A 19,946-nucleotide genomic window follows, 5' to 3' on the forward strand; every position below is an offset into this window, starting at 1 on the left:
TAAATAACTCTAAACAAGGATGCTACAGTTGTCTGGGCTGAAAGGTGTCTCTGGTCCTCCCCTGCTTCCCAGTCCCCAGCTCCCCAGCCATCTGTCACCCTGCTGCCCAGGCCCTGGGCAGAATGCCTGGCATCCCCTGGGGGCCTCCCAGCCATCTCCACTCCCTGACAGCTTGCAGGAAGCTTGGAGATGAACAGGAGAGCCCCTCTCCAGGGACTGGAGACCCCTCAACACTGCCTCACATTTCCTTCCACTGCCCCATGCTGCACTGCTGGCATCGCCTTGTTCCTCCTCAGAGGTTCTGAGCTCCCTCCCTGTCCTCAGGAAGCCTGGGTGGCTGCAATGTGGAATGCTGAGCTCCCTGTGGTATGGAGGACCCTGAGGCTTGGGGAGCTGATGGAAGGCAGTTCCCAGCCCAGAGAGTCAGGCCTGTGCACATGAGAGTGTTCCCCTGTGAGCAGGGGTCCCCTTGCAGAGTGGAGTTGCATCACCATCCTGACGGATAATTGCCAGATCGTCCCTCCAGCAGCTAATGGCCACATCTCTTTGCCCACCCAAGAGAAAAAACTGCTGGCCCCATGTCTGGCTTTCCAGTGGGATGTGGGGAACAACAGAGCCCAGCAACTGGTGACACTGGGGAAACAAGCCAAGACTCAGGGGAGCTGGGCACTGGGTGCTGGATGTTTCAGGAGCATCATGACTACTTGGGTTTGTTTGTCTTGAAAGGCATTGGAGTTGCATTTAAAGGCATTAAAGTCCTTGCTTAATTACCTTAACGGCATTTAAGCCTTTGCTGCAGGATGGTCAGCCCACAGAAACAAAGCCCCTGTCCCTGGTGGGGCTGTGGGTGCTGTCAGTGAGGATGGTGGGGACATGGCTGTCCTGTGTGGGTGGCAGAGATGAGCAAGCTGCCAGCACCTCTGGAGGGAACTGAAGGGACAGTCTCCCTGTGCCAACAGGAACAGTTTATTCCCACATCTTATGGCTCAGGACATCCTCCTGTCCTCAAGTGCTCCCACCAGCCATGGTGCTTGATGGATTGGAGCTGGGGGAGTCTGTGTGAGTCCCTCCAAACCCCTCAGTGGTGCAGGGAGAAGCATCAGGGTTACCCTGGGGCTTGTCCACCAGTCCTTGGTTCCCAGATTGTGGCTTGGCAGGGAGGTGATTGAGCACAGAGATAACTGACCCTTCAGGTCTGCTGAGCAGTGCTTTGCTTCTGGCTTCTGTAAAGTTAATTGGTTTCGAGGTTCCAGGAACAAACGAAGGAGAAAAACCTACTCTCCGATGTGCGGGATCATTGAATGCTCTCTGGTGAGTTATAATTGCAAATCATGTTTTGAAATCACATTAACCAATTAGCCCGTGTTGTTGTTGTGCCCTGCCACATGACAGCATGTGCCGCGAGGGAGGCAGCGGTCAAGGGCGAGGGAGGGGGCCACCAGCTGCTCCCCACCACCCCTGTCCCCACACACAAGCTACCTGCACCAGGGTGCTTCTGTGGAGGGTGGGCTGGGGGGAGGAAGGCCCCAGCCCTGGACACGGCCTCAGGCAGGTGTCACTCTGGAGTCCACCCTGCTGGCCACAGGCATCCCTCTCCTCTTACAATCAGCATTCCTTTTGTGCCTCACTTGCTTCATGGTTATGGGGGTCAAGAGGGCAGTGGGGATCTTGGAGCCCCTATGTGTGCTGGTGCTGTGTCCGTGGGATGCCCAGTGATGGGGACCAGAGGAACCCACTGGAATGTTCTTGGAAAGGGCAATCTCTAGGAGACTTCTTGCTTGAGAGGTCACAGTGGTGGCAGGGGGAGCACGGCTTGGGCTGCAAATCTCACCATTATCTCTGCCGTATCTTCCTGCCATCTGGGCTCTGGGAACAGCAGGCAGTGGCAGGCAGCAGCAGGCAGTGGGCTCAGGGGCCAGGGGAGGAAGCTGAGCGTGACAAGGAGAGTGTGTCCTGGCCATACATGGCACCCACTGCTTTGTGCCTGGGTCCTGGGCTGGCCTTGTCCGTGCTGTGACATTTGACGCCGAGGGGTTTTATGGGTTCACTTTAATCTTTCATCTCAAAGCACAGCTGAAGGGTAAGAAATAGGGCAGCTTTTGGCTGGGGGAAATGGTGAGTCAAACCCCATGGAGGTGTGCTGAGGGCAAGGGCTCTGGCACAGCACTGAGCTCCCTGCCATTGGTGAGGCAGGATGCTGCTGGAGAGATGAGCCGTGCTGTGCCGTGCTCCCCTGAAGGCTCCTCACATACGGGAATCCAGCGTCAAACTTTCCAGCCAGCTGGAGAAAACCGCACGACTGCAATTTTGCAATCCACTGGAGCCCTGACACCACCAGAGCCATTGGTGAGACTGGCCAGAGCTGTACTGGGGAAGCACTGTTGACCAGAGGGCTCAGGGGGTCGGGAACAGGGTCTTAGCCCACCCCTCTCATGGCTCCTCTCTATGTTGCCAGCCTGGCTGCATGAGCGTGTGGCTACAGTGTGCCCACTGCAGGATGCTGGGATGGACTTTGGGAGGCTTTGGGGACATCTTCACTCTCTTTTCCTTCTCTCCTCACTGCTTTGATTTTCCACAAAGCTTAGGTTTGACATGGTGGAGCCCATATCCTCTGCCCACCTGGAAAGTGGAAACACGGGAGAGGGGCGTCACATGCTGGATAAGAGAGGGGACAGTAAAAAGTAGACATGGCTACATTTCTGCCAATTGCAGGGGAAGGGCATTTGGAATCTGGGAAGCAGCAGACAGCCTCCAAGTCACTTCCCACAAGTCTTCCAGCATGTTACCCTACGGCAGTCACTGCACCCTGTGCAATGGGACAACACTGCCTGTCCCCGTGCCCAGCACCTGTGCTGTGTTTGCTCACAGGGCGGAAGCTCTTGGCTGCCTTTTACAGCCCTGGTGAGTTGCGTGGCCACCCATCCCGGGACGTCTCTCCACAGGTGCCACGTGGCTGCACTGGCTTCACCAGAGCAGGGAAAGGGTTAAGCTGATGGCTTGCGGCCAGCCATGCCCATCCTCTGGGTGCCTCTGGCTCCCCCGTCACACTGCCAAACCTGGCTGCCTCCAGTTCCCCGGCGTGCCAGCCAGCGCTGGTTCAGCACTTACGCATGCTGCTGTTATTAGAAATTAGTTAATGGATGTATGTCTCCAGCCAAAGGAGAGCGGCAGTAACAGGAGCCGCGGGATTGCCGGGAGCGTGAGGGCAGAGCTGCCACTGAATATTTAACATCCCTCGATGTCCAGGCGAGAGGGTGCCTCTTCTCCCGATGGCGATACTCACTGCTGACTGGCAAAGCCGTTTCCATCCCAGGCTGCCCGAGGCTCTACAAGGATTTATTAAAGATATGCATAACACAAATAAAACCTTCCAGCAGCATGCGGAGCCGTTCTGCCAGTGCACAGCAGCTGGGCAGGGTTTGCAGCTCAGAAGGGGAGGCGGGTGGACTCCCAAGTGTGGACCCCCCAAATTTTCTTCTGAAATACAAGCTGGGCAGGACAGAAGAGCAGGAGGTAGTTTAGGGGTGACAAACCTTGTAAAAGGGCAGGGAATCTTTGGGGACACAGCTGATGACTCACCAGAGCTCACGGCTCTCCCTAAAGCATGCAGGATGCACTTGGGGAGAAATTTCCTCTTTGGGGAAGTTTATGGGGATCTGTATTTCATGAAAATAGACATCTTTCAGCTCAAGTGGGGAGGTTTGATGGGGGCTGGAAGAGGGGGCTGGCTTGTCCCAGTTACTCTGGGTCTTGTTGAGATGATTGCACATGGATTGTTTACTCCCAGTGTGCTGAGATGCTGGGGCGAGTGCTGTGAGGGCAGTGGGCACCATGAGCAGGGCAACCACCTGGGCTGGCTTAACATGGCAACAGCCTGAGCTTTCCAGGCAGGGAGAGAATCTGACTGAAGGAGTGCTGCTGGGTGACCTGTCCCTGTCTACCCTGTGCCCACACTCAACACACTCTGGATTTAGCCCTTCAGGTAGATTAGAGAGACTGCGCCAGCCCTGCTTCTTTGGAAGCAGCCACTGGCCTCCGGCAGGAGCCTCAGCTGCTGTAGGTAGGAATGCCCGGTGGGGTGTCAATAGCTGGCAGGATAGAGATGCCCAATATAGTGATCATGCCTAGAGGGGCACAGATACCTGGTGCGGTCGCCATGTGCGGTGCACTGGGGTTGTTTGGTGATGTACCTATTCCAGGTAGGGCAGCGCCGCCTGGACACTGGTGCCCGGTGGGGCATCTGCTGCCCAGTCGGCGGCTGTGGCCCCGCCGGGGCGGGGCGGGGCGGGGCAGGGGTCGGTCGATGCAGGGCGGTCGCTCCACCCGCTCCCAGCGCCCCTCCTGTGCCCCGGCGGAGAGGAGATTGGGAGCCTTCGCTCTGGGGGCGGGCTCGGGTCCGGTTTAATCTCCGGCTCCGCCGGGATTACGGTCGCAGGATAGTCTCTAATCTGCGGCACCGGCCACCGGGGGCTGCTTGCCCCAGCCCGCAGCAGAGGCACGGCGGAGAGAGAGAGGGCAGGTAGGTCTCTCCGATCTCCCCTACTGCTCGCACTCCCAGGGTCGCTGCGTTCTCCTCCGTGGAGCTCCGTGGTTGGAGGCCGTAGTGCCGGGCGCTCGGACCCCTCATCTCCACTAATTCTCCTCCGCACCCTTTCCGACCCATCTTTCGCCGGCGCCGCTTTCCTCTCACAGCCCGGCTCTCTCCTCCTCCGTTCCCTCCTCCTCCTCCCAGCGCCGGGCAGCACCGGGAAAAATCGGGCAGCACCGGGGCTCGGCGGCTCTGGCAGGTGGCAGCGCCCCGGGGCTGTTTGCTTTGCTGTACTCCTGCCACTTCCCAGCGGCTGGCACCTTCCCACGGGTGGGTGACAGATCCCGCGAGTGCAGTGGGAGGCAGAACCCTGCCGTGCCGCCTGGGTACCCCCAACGCCCTGACACTGCCCCTTCCCGGATCGCGATGCTGGGGGCTTTGGCGTGCATCATTCCGCTGATACTCGTAGTGACACTAACTCCTAAACTCCCTTTACTTTCCCTTTTTTCTGCTTTAATTTTTAATCGCCTATGGGAATGACATATGTTTCTGAAGGCTGGAAGCGGCTGTGGCTGGGATCGGGTGTCGGTGTCGGGGTGCCGGAGCAGGGAGAGCGATGCCGGCCGTCATGGGCACGGGGGCTGGCTGGGACCTGCGTGCAGGGATTCCATAGGCTGCGGTATTTATAGAGCCTGGCTGCCCGGGACGGCAGCGTGGAAAGCCAGGCAGCACACTGTGTTCCTGTCGGCCACGCGTGTCCCATGTCAGCCGGCACGGTGGCCCTCTCTGCCGTGTCAGCTGTGAAAGTCCCACTGGAGAGAAATCTTCCTAAAGGGAAACTGAGCCACAGCAGGTGGTTGTGGGACTTGGGGTCCCCAAGCTGAGCTGGCTCTGCGGTGACATGGGTGAGACCGGGGACCTGGCAAGTCTCCAACAGGTGGGCTGGCAGGGAGGCAGAACTCTGGTTGGCTACGGAGGGCATGGCTGTACTGAGCTGACGCGGAGGAGATGGGGAATTTTCCACTGGTGTTTGGACCAGGCCCAAGATGAGGTGTTAGACCTGCCCGGTCCCTGTGGCTTCAAGGGGCACCCCAGAGAAAGCCGTCTGTGCCGCACAACACTGCCCTGTCTCCCAGGATAGAGTAACTGTGTGCCTTGGCTCTGGTGGCCAGGGCTGCTAAGGGGCAGTGGGACACTCCATTCCACTCGGGGGTGGCATGGGAGTGCTGGCACTGCGGGGGACCCTGGCTGAGGCGCAAAGGGCCCCACAGCACCCGGCCGTGCTGCAGCTGTAATCACACGCCGGGGCTGCGGCCATGGCAAACAAACAAGCACCGGCAGAGCCTATTTTCCTTGGCGCATGGGGATGGGGGAAGGAGTGGAATCCCACGGGCTCCTTTGGAAGTGCAACCCTTGAGAAAACAGAGGCGAGTCGGGGACAGGACGGACCCCCATGCCCCCGGCTCTCCTCTCCACGTGAGTCTCTGCCGCCACATGCCTCCCCAGCCGCTGACGCACATCTGGGACTGGCTGGGTCCCCCATGCCAGCGGGGCACAGCCAGCTGTGCCCGTGGAGCAAATGTCGGGCTGGTCCAATGGTGAGAGTGGCATGGCCAGGCACAGTGGTGGTGCCATTGGGCTTGGGCGAATCATGGCTCCTGATCGGTACAGGGGGCTGTGCTGGGGGTGCAGGAGGCACATGGGGCTGTGGCTGAGGCCAGGCCCTCCTGATGTCCCCAGCACTGCCAGCAGCACATGGAACCTCGTAGTTTTTGCTATTGACCCCTCTGTGTCATCCCACTAAGGGCAGTTGTGTTTTGGGGAGTGTGAACTTCAGGAAAGCATCTTGCTTCCAAGGCAAAACAAAACTCCAGAGGTTTGGTAGAAAACCTGACATGTCCTTTTCCAGGCACTGTCTGTCCATCAGTCTCTGCAGTGCCACTACCTGTGCCACTATCTTCCCTGGGTGGCTCTGTGTTCCCAAAGGGCTGTGTTTGAAGTTTAAAGCAAAACCCATCACATAGCCTAGTGCTGCCTGAGATGCTTTGGGCTCAAGCTGGTGTCTCACCAAGCCTCCCCAAGAACCACACTGAGTGCCATTGGCCTCGTGCTGTGCCCACCCTGTCCCCATCCCCAAGCTGCCAGCTGCATCTGCCATCTGACTTTGTACCACATGGACTCAAGCTGGCAGGTGACAGCAACAGCCTGGGCTGTCCCAGTGCTAGACATGACTCCTCTCACCTGGTCTCAGCTTCCTCACTGCTCTTCTCAGCTTGCCCTGGTACTGGTGCTTGGATGTTAGAGGATGTGGCAGAATGGTGATGGCTGATATCTGCAGCGGGCCCCATCCAGGGTTGTGTACCTCACAGGTGATGCTGTGGCTGAGCTGCACCATGGCTCTGGCACTGGAAAACCCTCTCTGATGCCCCACCATGATGTTCGTCTCCACCACTCTCTTCCCTGAACTGCCTTTCCCCTCCCTGGTGTGTCCCAGACCCTCACACGTCTGTTGCTGCAGGACGGTGGCCATGGGCCAGCTCAGCCATTGGCGTGTACTGCATGCAGGCACATTCTCAGGCTCAGGCAGAGCTGTCCCCTGGGACATGGGTGCCACTTGTGCTCTTAGAGGTAAGACCCTGGATGGACACTGCTGTCCACACGGTGCAACAGAGATGGCCAGAAGTGCCCAGGCAGGTGTTGGTGCTCCCAGAGCCCTGCTAGCCAGGACAGCAGCTTCCAGAGCCACTTGTTCCTACTTGATATGGCCAATCCTGCCCTGGCTGGAGCACCAGGGGAATTTCCTGACCCAAACCTGAGCCATGGTGTGGTATTTGGGGCTGAAAGAAGTGAGGTGAGCCCAGGAGCAGTGCCTACTCTAACCAGCTTGTGCTGAGGCCATGAGTGGGGCTGGCTGGCATAACCAGCTGGTGGGGCTGTCATCTCCAGAGGATCTCAGGAGAATCTCCCACAGATATATTTGGGGAAGTCTACAGCAGGGCTACCCAGAGAGGTTCTCCAGCCATGCACCAGGCAGGTTGCCTCCAGCTGTCCTTTCCCACAGCTGCTGGGGTTCCCATGTCCATGCAGGTGCCTCCCAGAACCTTTGCCCCAAAGGTGAGCCACCTGGCCATCCCCTGAATGGCTGGATTTGCCCCTTTGGGTACCCATTTCCTCTGGGGGAGGTGGCACCCTTATATTGCCTTTGCTTAGCTGGGAGGTGGGGGGTGGAACACCACAAGTTAAAACCAGGTTTGGGTTGCCAATTTTAGGAAGGAAGGCTGGGGGGAAAGCTATGGCTGTGTGTGCTTCAGGGCAAGGGCAGACCCTGCTTCCAGGGCAGCTGTGGAAGGGGTTCTCTGTGGAGGGCAAGGAGAGAGGGATTTCTCTGCTGTGTGCCCTGCTGGGGTCAATTTCCCTGGGGAGGGGTTGCCCAGGGACCACTCAAGTTTGGGCTGTTGCCCAGCTGTGCCTGTGTGCCCACAGACCCTTGTGCCCACAGCAGTGCCAGAGGCTGACCAGGGACCAAGGCTGGGGTCACCCTGGGCCCAGCAGCAGTGCTGGGGGTAACCCCAGGGCTGGGGCTGATGGCAGTGGGGGGAACATGACTGGCACCCCTGCCCACTTGCCCATGCTGCCCATCCCTCTGGCAGGGCTCGGTCATCAGCACAGCCTCAGGGAATATGAGCCTTGCGTGCCCAGCTCTGCTGAAACCCGAACAGGCACCTGGGCAGGCGGGCATGGCGGGGGGGGCGGGGGAGGGTGCTGCCATCCCCCGGCACACACCGGCAGCAGGGGGATACCTGGCTGCCAGCACGCAGGCCGGCAGCTGCGGCAGGCTCGGCGCTAAAGCCGGATTACCACCCGGAATAGTCCCACGGCCCCAGCTGGGCCGGATTATCGAGGATTCATCTGCAAGGGAGAAGAGATGGGGAGGGAGTCTCTGCCCTGTGGGGGTCCCCGGCCTGACGGAGCACTCACCTGCTGCCAGGGAGACCCTGCGCCTTCGCTCCCCACAGGTGGGAGCAGTGGGTGCTCACAGATGGGCGCTGTGGGCTGTGGAGACACGGTGGGCCACAGCCTCCCAGTCTGGGGCTGCCTGGCACAGGCACGGCTGGCAGGCACCGGCTGCCTGTCCCAGCGTGTGCCACACTCCACCAGCACTGCATGCGCTGCTGGGGACTGTGCTGGGCCGGGGCTTGACCGAGGGAACTGGGACAGCGCAGGAGCCAGGCTTGCCCAGGTTAATACACATACCCCTGGCTACATTGTCAGATGCAATGGATCTCCCACCCAACGTATCTGCTGGCATTGCCGACAGAGCTCCCCTGCCCAGCCCCCCACTCCTGCCTGTCCCTCGCTCCCGCTGGGTTTTTCCAACTTTTAAATAAAGTCTGCATGGAAGCGAGATGTGAGGCAGAGAGAGCGATGCAGTCCCTTTCAGAACCTCACCATGGTTGCCCTGGTCCCCGAGGGAGGCTGGCGGGGGGCCGGGGTGAGCCCAGGACTGCCCGTCTACCAGACCCCAGCAGGGCAGAGATTTGGGAGCCCTGCCGCCCCACACATGTCCCCACCCCAGCGAGGGCGGGTAGGCGTCTGTGCTGGCCGGGACGCAGTGTGCGAGACCAAACGTAGCCTCCCCTGAAGCGCAGACGTGGCCGGCGGGACGGTACGTGCCGTCCCACGTATCCGGCTCCGTGTTCCATCTGCAGGGGCTGCGGGACAGCACCAGGGCCCAGCTCAGGCTGTCTGGCCACACCGTAGTGTTGGTGGGGTGTCAGCAAGCATTGACTGGGACAGCCGGAGCAGCCTGGGAGAGGTGGGAGGTCTGACTGCGCGGGGCTGTCGCTGTCCTTGTGTCCCAGAGCCCAGCAGGCAGGGAAAGGCGCATGCTGGGAAATCGATGCAGCTTGCTCAGCACCCCCAGGAACGTGGCCCTGGGTGCCACAGCGGGGGGGCTCCGTGCCCACACTTGTGGCCAGGTCTGTACCATCAGGCTGGGTGAGCAGGCACTGGAGCTGGTGGTCAGGAGTGGGATGATGCCAGGCAGCATGTGGGCTACCCAACGTGGTAGTGAAGATGACACTATCCCATCTGCTTGGTGGCATCTTGAGGGAAGAGATCCCTGAGGAGATGCTCTTTGCCCAGAGCAGAGGGTTCCCAACTCAGGTGGGCACACAGTGAGGTGGTGAACCCACCAACCCCAGCCTGGAGGGGAACCAAGCCACCCCTCCGGGGCCACCCAGCACTCTGTATTTGTTGTTCTGCCTTATCGCAAGGCAAACAGCAGCAGGCAGGGCTCACACTGCCCGATCGAATCATCCCATGCTCCCTCCTCTTTCATCTCTCTTCTTGCCCTGGCCGCTGCCACCAGGAGACCCTGGCCGAGGGGCAAAGGCCAGGGCCAGCTGGGGAAGTGGCAGAAATGGCAGTGAGCAGTGCTGGGCCTGTGCCAGAGCTGTGCCAAGGCTGTGCCAGGGCTGCCCAGCAGGAGGAAGCGTCTGGGTGGCAGCACGAAGCCCGGTGCATGCTGAATGAGTTTGGCCGTGCCTCTTGCTATTCCAAGAGACGCTTGGGGGAAGAAGCTGGTATTTCCTGAGCTGCCCAGAGAGGTGTAATTATAACCTGGGAGAAGAAAGGGGCTGCAGATGAGAGTGCCCAGCCTTCCTGGCGCCCGTGGGGGAGCGGGCAGGGGAGTGGGCAGCTCCTGCCTGCCACCAGCGGGATGTGGTGAAGCCCTGCCCGCAGGCAGCCCAGTGGAACTGGGGGGCTTAGGGGGGTCATGGAACATCCTGGATCTGGTGCCCCCCTCAATCTCATACTGGGCGAGTGGTGGGTTCAGTGATGCCTGCCCATGGCGGTGGGAAGGCGCAGAGTTAACGGCGGCTTTTGGATGTGCTGGCAGCCTTGTTCACGCCTGGATCCATCCCAAGCGGAGGCCTAGTGGAGGGGATAAATCATCACCCAGAGCCCGCCCTGCGCTCCCCTCTCATCCCCTGCATGGCTGAGCCTTCTCATTCTGGTCCCTGCTCGCCTGTGTCCTGCCTCAGTTTCCCCACCTGGCTGGGTGCTGCAGGCAGGGTGGTTCAAATATGTGCCCACCACCCTGGGTCCACCTTAGAGGCCCACTGTCAGGCCCCCCTGAGAGTGCCAGCAGCCAGTGTGTGGCCTGGGATGACCCTGCCAGGTAGTCTTTGTGGCCTGATGGGCAGGGAGAAGCAGGGCAGCAGCTCAGGAGACTGGAGGTGCTGGCACCCACACCCTGCCCTGTCATCCTTTCCTTGCATGCCAGGACGACTGCTGGACCCGACTGTGCTGTGGGAAGGCTCCTCAGATCTCTGGAGACACAAATCCCCCGGGAGCATAAAGATGGGCATGTCCCCTGCTCACCTCATGGCGACCCCAGGCAGTAGGGTGGTGAGGCAGCAGCATCCTCCCGGGACTGGGGACCACACTGCATCCCAGCCAGACCTAACCTCCAGCCGGGTGGCACTGGCCCTTGGCTGGACATAGCTCCAGTGTGGAGCCCCCTGGCCAGCTGGACAAGACCCCAGCCCCTCGGGGTGGTGCGGGGTGGCGGGACCCTACCCCGGCTGCCAGCCTGCCCCAGAAAGCCACCCTGTGCCGTTTCCCAGCGGGGCGGGGAGGGCCGGGGCTCGCACAGAGGCGGCTTTGTGCGGCGTGCCAAGGCGTCCCGCGCTCGGCAGCCCGGCCGCCTTCCCCTGCCAAGGAGCTGTCTCCCGGCCCCACGCTCTTTCCTGCTCCGTTTGTCCAGCCCTGACGTGCCCCCGAGCCCCCCGCCTTGGCATCCCGGTAGCGGCGGGACGTGGGTGAGCCCTTCGCGCTGGGGAGCACCACGGGCTTTACATAACGGTGGCCAGGGGGTCCCTGAGCTCCCTATTCCGTCCTCAGCCGCCCTCCCAAACATCCCCACTCGCCTGCTGGCACCCGTCTGCAGGAGGGGAAACTGAGTCATGGAGCTGAGAGCTGCGGGCAAGGGAGTGGAGGTGGGCAGGCGGCGTGGATGGGGACTCTGGGGCTGGGCAGTGCTGTGCTGTGAGCAAGGGAAGGGGTGGGCTGTGGGATGTCTGGCTGGGTGAGGGGATAATCCCTCATTGGGACTCTGGTGAGGTACTGGAGCTGCGGCTGAGTTCCATGGGACATTGTGTGCTGAGCAGGCAGAAGGGAGAAGCACAGGCACGGTGATGCCTGGCTCGGTGTCCTTCTCATCCCCTGGTGCCTGTCCCTGCCGTGCCACCAGTGCTGGTGCTGAGCCCAACTCCAGTGTCCCTGGTGGAGGCAGGACTTGTGAGACTCCAGGCCAGCCCCTCCGGTGCTCCTGCCCAGAGCTGGACCTCTGTTGCCTCCCTCTTGCAGAGCCTGAGTAGAGCCCATAGCTGTCTCCCAGCCATGGATACCACGGACGTGCCCCTCCAGGCCGAGATGGTGGAGCTGGTGCCCAATGGGAAGCACACGGCCGCACTCACCACGTCCACTGTCCCCTCACTGACGGGTGACAGGTAGGGGCCTCAGGGCAAACGGCGGTGCCAGGGACTTGGGGGGTCCTCTGAGCTGCTCCCTGCCCTTGAGATACCAGCCAGTATCTCATCAGCCAGTGCTGATGGCCCTTGTCTCTGCTTTGGCTTCACTCCTCTCCCTCTGTGGACAGATTTGAGGAGAACCAGACTGGCGTGGCGGAGATGGAGGAGTTCCTGCCCCACGGTGCCGAGAAGAAGCAGACACACTTCACTGATGTGAGTAGCAGCATGGGCACAGTGGTGGGGGTGGGATGGGACAAGCTCCCAGTGTGACTGGTGCATCCCCACCCTGTTGTGTCCTGTGAACAGTTTGAAGGGAAGACGTCTTTTGGGATGTCCGTCTTCAATTTGAGCAATGCCATCATGGGCAGTGGCATCCTGGGGCTGGCATATGCCATGGCCAACACCGGTATCATCCTCTTCCTGTGAGTGCCATGGGGACATGGGGGGGGTGGGTATCCAGGTGTGGGAGGCTCCTCCAAGGGGATCGGTGGGTGCAGGCAAGAAAGAAGTCTCTGACTTGGGGTGATGCAAGGACCAGCATCCTGCTGGCTGAGCAATGCCCATTGCTGCCATAAGTCTGCCTGCTCTGCTGAGTGCTGTGCCCCACTTTGGGGGAGGAGGGTAAAGGTGTGCCTTCCTTACTACAAAGTCAGATTTCCAAAAGTGGCTTGAAGGACATGAGTGATGGCTCCTTTTGAGTGTGGAGATGTGGACTGAATCTGCCCCATGAACACTCGACAGGTGCTGAGGCAAGGGGGTGGTATCCTGCCAGGACAGCTGCCCACAGGCAGAGCACATCTGCATGGGGTTTGCCCCACAGCCATGTCTGAGCCCTGTGGCTGTGACCCACTGGTAACTGTGCTCTCCTCCTGCAGCTTCCTCCTCTCAGCGGTGGCTCTGCTCTCCAGCTACTCCATCCACCTGCTGCTCAAGTCGTCGGGCATTGTGGGTGAGTGCCAAGTCCTCAGCAGGGCCGTGCCAGGGGGTCCCATCCTGACTTTCACTCACCACTGCTCCCCATCCCACAGGCATCCGCGCCTACGAGCAGCTGGGCTACCGCGCCTTTGGCACGCCGGGGAAGCTGGCTGCAGCCATCGCCATCACGCTGCAGAACATTGGAGGTGAGGATGGCCTATGGGGCCCTGTCGGGGGCTGGGGACAGGGCGTGGGACCAGAGAACACCAGTGCAGCAAGACCTTGTTCTGCCCTGCAGCCATGTCCAGCTACCTGTACATCGTCAAATCTGAAGTGCCTCTGGTCATCCAGACCTTCCTGAACCTGGAGGAGAAGACCACGTGAGTGCCTCCTGCCCACGCTGCCTGCGTGTCTTCCCTGGGCAGGCGCCGGGGCTCTGGCTCCAGCTGTGCAGCCCATGGCAGGGATTTACTATCATTAAGCCAGTACTATTTTTGATAACTGTCAGTGCTGAATAAGCCCCTGGGTGAGATTAAACCGAGCTGAACTTCCAATCCCTGCTCCTCACATCCCCTTGGGATCAGGCTTTCCTCCTTGAGCAGAACATGGGGCTGCAGGGTAGGGGACTGGTTGGGAATAGGTCCCCCCACCCTATGTCCACATCCCCACTAGCAACTCAAGCCCTTGTGGGTGCACCAATGTGGGGGAAGGCAGAACCCTAGCTCAAGAACCCCCAGGGATGCTGCCCTCAGGGATCCCCAAGGATGCTATCTCAGGGGTCCCCAGGGATGTTAGCAGAACAGGCATGCCAGCCTCAGGGGACACCAGTGCCCCTGAGATTTGCCAGCTCAATGGTCCCTAGGAATGGCAGATAGCCCCCCCAATGGCTGCTTCTGCCTCCTGTGCCGCAGCAGAGCGGGGTGGTGAGCAGACCCTCTGCTTCCAGGGACTGGTACATGAATGGGAACTACCTGGTGATCCTGGTTTCTGTCACCATTATCCTGCCCCTGGCCCTCATGAAGCAGCTGGGTAAGTCAGGGAGATGCTGCCCATGGTCCTGGGGTCTGGCACCCTGGGTCTTCCGTGGGGTGGTGGTGCCAGCCTGGATGTGCTGGGCAAGGAGGGGACACTTAGCCAGTGCAACGGTCCTGCCCGCACCCACCAGCCACTCTCCTCCCTCCCCAGGCTACCTCGGCTACGCCAGTGGCTTCTCCCTCAGCTGTATGGTCTTCTTCCTCATCTCGGTAAGCATGTGGCACCTGCTGGCACTGGCACCTGCCGGTGCCTTGGGGTGCTGAACATCCCTCTTGCCGGGGTGTGAGGCTGGGCTGGTTGCTGTGGGGACAGCAGAGAGAGCAGGGACAGCGGGCGCTCGGGGCTGCAGAGACGCTGTGGCAGGGCTGTCAAGCTGCTGGGTTATTTTCGGCTGAAGAAACGGAACGTTGTGAAAAGGGAGAGGGGGAAAGTGCCGGGTGGGCATCTGCACATGTGGCCCCTCCACGTGCTGCTCCCTCACTCTGTCCTGCTGCCCACTTCCACAGGGACAGTTTGGGGGAGCAGCCTTGTCACAGGACAGCACTAGCAAAAGGTGTCCCTTGGAGGGGTCTCAGCAGGGTCACTCTCTTGCTGGGCTTGGTGCTGGTGTGGGCAACAAGTGCAGGGAGTTGGGGGCACCCAGAGCTGACTGGCCCCATATCCCCCCCACCTCAGGTCATTTACAAGAAGTTCCAGATCCCATGCCCACTTCCAGAGCAGGAGGGGAACATCACTGGCATCTTCAATGTCACCACTGTCAGCACTAGTGACTACCAGAATGGCTACACAGTCCTCCAGGCCCCGGAGCAGGACACTTGTACACCCAGCTTTTTCACCCTTAACTCACAGGTAAGGGCCTGGGGTGCACCCCTGAGGCTCTGGGTGAGCTCCCACCCCATGCACCCCATGCAGACAGGGGGTCCTGGTGCTGGCAGCACCTGTCACTGGGCCCCCAGCAGTCAGTCATCCTCCTCTTGCACAGACAGCGTACACCATCCCCATCATGGCCTTCGCCTTCGTCTGCCACCCCGAGGTCCTGCCCATCTACACTGAGCTGAAGGAGTGAGTCCTGGGTGGGGGCATCCACGGGGAGGGGTGGGCTTCATCTGGTGCCCACCCAAATGCAGTGCCATCATGTGTGGGAGCTGTGCTGGGGCATCATGGGGAGGTGGCTGATATGACCCTGGGTGGTTGAGTGGGTGGGTGGATGGTAGCTAATAGGACCTGGGATGGGTGATATCAGTTTCAGCAGGTGGATGATACAACCTGGGGTGGATGGGCAGGTGGGTGGTAGGGAATATCACCCCTGGGAGATTGGTGATATAACTGGGGTGGGTTATCACATCTGGGAGGTGTGTGATGACTCAGAATGTGTGGAGGGGTGGTATGACCCTTGGGAGGTGGGTGCCACGATCCAGGGGTGGTGGTGTCACCCCTGGGACATGGGTGCTGTGACCCAGAGAGGGTGGGTGGCTGGTTGGCGGTAGGTGATTCAACACACCACCCTGCCCAGGTATGGGGACACAGCCCCTCTCCACACATCGCCCATACACCACAGAGTGTTTTGGCATCACCCCTCCTCACTGGGTGGGTGCTTGGTGTCAGTGGGTGCCACGGGGCTATGCTGAGCCCACCGTGTCCTGCAGCCCCTCCAAGAAGAAGATGCAGTGCATCTCCAACATCTCCATCATGGTCATGTACCTCATGTACTTCTTGGCTGCCCTCTTTGGCTACCTCACGTTTTATGGTGAGCTCTCAGGGAGGGGGCTGGGGCTGGCACACCTGTGCCAGGGGGGTGATGGTGCTAGGGCTCACCCAGGGGCTCCTTGATGGTGTTCACAGACCGTGTGGAGTCAGAGCTGCTGCACACGTACAACAAGGTGGACCCCTTTGATGTGCTCATCCTGTGTGTGCGTGTGGCTGTGCTGACGGCTGTCACCCTCACTGTCCCCATCGTCCTCTTCCCGGTGAGTGGCCCCACAGGAATGCCAGGTGGCTTCAGCATCAGGCTTTGAGAAGGGAAACTGAGGCAGTGATGAAAACGGGGATTGGGGAACCGGACATTCTGGGTGCCAGGAACAGGGCTGGGGCAGAGGCAGGGGTGATGGGGCAGACGCAGGGCTACAGGGACAAGGCTGTGAAGGGTTGACAGGGACCAGTGGGGCACCAGGGTCAGAACTTGGGAAGGGAAAGGGGCTATGGTGACCTGCAGGGCCATAGGGATAGGACTGGAGTAGGGGTGATGGGGACCAGCAGAACTGCAGCGACAGGGTATGTGTCCTGGCTCCAAGGCTGGAGTGTGATACCCTGTCCCTGTCTCCAGGTGCGTCGGGCCATCCAGCAGATGCTCTTCCAAGGGAAAGACTTCAGCTGGATCCGCCACATTGCCATTGCTGTGATCCTGCTGACCTTCATCAACCTCCTTGTCATCTTTGCCCCCTCCATTCTCGGCATCTTTGGCTTGATTGGTGGGTGGCAGCACCCTGGTCCTGTCCCTCCTTGATCACAGGGTGTTGCAGCAGCATGCCAGCCTCTGCCCTGACTGTAGAGCACAGAGCACAACTTTGACTGGCCCTCCTGTCCCTCAGTTTTCCCTTCTCACCATGCCAGGACCAGGTGGTTGTGTGAATCCCCCATGCCATTCCTATCCTGGCAGGCTGGTTCCCACAGCAGTGTCGGCACTTGCTCTTCCCTTGCGTGTTTCCCTTGATCACCCCAGCCAGGCTCCCCCTGCTCAGCACTCAGCTCTGTGCCAGGGCCCGGGCTGCGGGAGGGGTGTGGAGACAGTGCCAGCACACCGCGTCCCTGGGCTCCTGGAAGGCTTTGCCAGGACTGGGGCGGGCAAGGAGGGGGTGGGGATGGACAGGACCTGTCCTGGCAGTGGGGCTGGCAGGGCTGAGCTGCAGGGTAGGAGGCTCCTGCCCACTCTGTCACTGTCTGCTCCAGGTGCCACTTCTGCTCCCTGCCTCATCTTCATCTTCCCTGCCATCTTCTACATCCGCATCATGCCCAAGGACAAGGAGCCGCTGCGCTCCACCCCCAAAATACTGGTAAGCATGGGCAGGGGTAAAAGGACAGGGACAGGTATGGGGTTCTGAGGCTGGCTGGGAACTCTGTTGCCCTGGCCATCCCTGAGTCACCTCCTTGTCCCCACAGGCTGCCTGCTTTGCCCTCCTCGGGGTGGTCTTCATGATCATGAGTTTGAGCTTCATCATCATCGACTGGGCCTCGGGTGGGGGGAAGAGCGGCGGCAGCCACTAGCCACTACTGGGTGCCCACGCCAACCTCCCCCCCACCCACCTGGTGCCCCAGGGAGAGCTGACCCCGGACTCAGCCCCCATGCTGCAGCCCCACCATGATTCCCTGGGGACTTCCGCTGTTGCTTCCCATCACCTGTGGTGATGGTGAGAGGGCATGAGCCATGGCAGGCATGGAGACTCCTCAACCTGTGTCCGGGATGGGGCAGTGAGCCCGGGGTGGGTCCTGTGCCCCCCAGCCACTCCAGCGGGCACCCTCCCTGCTCTGCGCCTCAGTTTCCCCATCTGTAAAATGGGAAGAATAATACTGCCCTACCTCACCTGGAGCTGGCTGTCAGGTGGAGCTCTTCTGCACCCCAAGAGCTGCCAGCAGCAGGCATTCCCAGGGGTGCAGGGCACTGCCCGCCGTGGGGACCGAGGACTGGGCACTTTCCTGCCCCCCCCCAGATAGCATCAAGAGCCTGATGAACAGTGTCCGTGGGGGCTGGAATCCAGCGAGGTGGTCGGGCCTGTGACAGCACCTGTGCCCAAGCCACCCCCCCTCTCCCCTGCCATCCTGCCATCCCCAAAGAGATGCCGCCCACTGCCCTGGCATCACGGGGGCACCTCCATCCCTGTGGGCAAGTGTGGTCCTCATGCTGTAGCTGGTGATACCCAGCCTGCTGCTCCTGAGCCTGCCAGGGGAACTGTTGGCTCCTGGTGCTTGCAGATAGGACCCTGCTGATCCTTAGGCTATGTATGGGGACCAGCTGCATTGCTCCAGGGAGGTGGCATGCACGCCACGGGTTTTGCATCCACTGGCATCCTGCCCATGCTGTGGCTTGGCTGCTGGGGGCCTGGTGCACCCGAGGGGCATGAAGGGGATTTCAGGGGGGCTGGAGGCAGCACTCACTGGGGGCAAGCTCAGGACTCTGCAAGCACCCCTTGTCTGCATGCCCAGATGGCAGGGTGATGGGCACCCCAGCAAACCAAGCTGTCCATGCTCACCTTGCACCCTGGGCCAGCACTCAGACCCCCACAGCCCTCACCCATCCATCCACCCCATCCATCTATCCATCCATGCCGCTGGGATGCCCCAAAACATGCCAAAACCCAGAGAGCGGCTCTCCTACCCCCTGCCTCCCCTCCCAGTAAGGAGGGCAGCCTGGCAGGGTGGGCAGCACAGGGTTCGGGAGTCTGTCCTGCGGCAAAGTACATAAGAGACGTATTTTTTTATGAGGTGGTGGAGGCTGGGATGCTTTTTATAAATACTGTACATAAGAGTAGATCTTTTTTAACGTGTTGTGTTGCTCTGGGTAGCTCTGTATAATGTACATATCATATGGGGGGGCACTGCTGTGGACCCTCACCATTGCCCCAGATCTGCCAGTGGCAGCGTGGCTCCACTGTTCCTGTCACCTCTGGCTGACTGCCACCTGGCCAGAGGTGAGAATAAAGATGTGAATGTGCCCAGGTCTCGGGCATTACTGGGGTGGGTGAGGTGCTGGCACACAGGCTGGCACCTGGCACACAGGTCAGCACAGACTGACAGACATGTGCCACATGGGGGCACAGACGTGCGTGAGGACAGCAGGGATATACAGACACGGATGTGCAGGGTTAGTGCACATGGATGAACAGAGGGACAGACAGCATGGACATACAGCAGGACAGCACAGATACACAGACATGGATGAGCAGGGACCTCCATGGGAGCAGGGCCCCTGTGGGAGTTAGACCCTAGGGAAACTGGATCCCCGTGGAGCAGGACACCTGTTGGAGCAGGATCCCCAGGACAATGGGACACAGGGGAGCAAGGCTCTGGGGAGTGAGACTCCTGAGGAGTGGGATATGTGGGTGCAGGAACCCCAGTAAGTGCCATGGCAGTAGTATCCTTGGAGAGTGGAAGCAGGGCTCCAGGGAAGTAGCACTGGGGTATCCTGTGCCTGATGCCAGGGCAGTGGGTGCCCCCAGTGTCCTTGGGGCCAGCCCCCCAACCCTCACCCATGGCACAGTGTGGAGTGGGGGTGAGCCCCACCAGCTCTGGCCCCTCGCTCCCCTCCGCCGGCCCCAGGTCTGGGCTCAGTGCCAGCTCATTAGCGAAGCCTTATTTGCACGGCAGCCCGCTCCCACGGGAACAGCCCTGCTCCCACCACACCAGGCCCACGGGCACAGCCTGCAGACCCCACGAGGGATGCTGTATCCCTTTCCCTGGCATTCTGAGTTAAAAGCATCCCTGAGTTAAAAGCTGCCCTCATCCTGTTCAGTTGGTGTTAGTGGGGGTGTGTGGAGGGCCTGGGCAGGGCCTCGGCAGGGAAGAGGCGCTGCTGTGGGGCTAGCATGGAGGGTGGCTACCTGGGCACGGGCCAGCCCCGTGGGTCAGTGGGCACACCTGTCTCCCCCTCCTCAGGAAGTGTGAGGCGGTCTAGTTCCTCAGGGAGCAGCCCTGGGAGCTGGGTGATGGGGCAAGAGCCTGAGGGACGCCCTGTCCTGAGAGAGATCTGGAGATGTCCCATCCTGCCCCGTCCCATCCTGCCCCATCCCGTGTCACCGGCATCCCCAGCCCCGGCACTAGGCAAGGAGCTCCCTCCAGCGGCAGGGGACACGGGACACTGAGGAGTGAGAGGTGCCTAAGCTCCGAGCCACCACCCCGCAACACTGTGTCCCCACAGAAGGTAGCCCTGAAAGACAGCA

General features: G+C 60.5%; 1 protein-coding gene across 3 annotated transcripts; it reads left to right on the top strand.

The window, feature by feature from the left end:
- The first annotated feature begins 1,269 nt into the window (after positions 1-1,269).
- SLC38A3 (solute carrier family 38 member 3) lies at positions 1,270-18,721 on the top strand. Of its 3 annotated transcripts, none has more exons than XM_083869654.1 (17): positions 1,270-1,311; positions 2,194-2,346; positions 11,903-12,045; positions 12,195-12,279; positions 12,373-12,488; positions 12,942-13,015; positions 13,095-13,187; positions 13,280-13,361; positions 13,928-14,010; positions 14,167-14,225; positions 14,692-14,865; positions 14,999-15,078; positions 15,663-15,763; positions 15,859-15,983; positions 16,340-16,484; positions 16,963-17,066; positions 17,173-18,721. In XM_083869654.1, the coding sequence occupies exons 1-17, from the start codon at positions 1,285-1,287 to the stop codon at positions 17,275-17,277; spliced, it is 1,749 nt and encodes a 582-aa protein (XP_083725780.1). In that variant the 5' UTR covers positions 1,270-1,284; the 3' UTR covers positions 17,278-18,721. The 3 variants fall into 3 exon arrangements, with proteins under 3 accessions (XP_083725780.1, XP_083725781.1, XP_083725782.1); XM_083869655.1 differs by lacking the exon at positions 1,270-1,311 and adding an exon at positions 2,081-2,115; XM_083869656.1 differs by lacking the exons at positions 1,270-1,311; positions 2,194-2,346 and adding an exon at positions 4,342-4,519.
- The last annotated feature ends 1,225 nt before the right edge of the window (positions 18,722-19,946 follow it).

This window comes from Zosterops lateralis, assembly GCF_965231275.1.
Source record: "Zosterops lateralis genome assembly, chromosome: 11".
Taxonomy (NCBI): Eukaryota; Metazoa; Chordata; class Aves; order Passeriformes; family Zosteropidae; genus Zosterops; species Zosterops lateralis.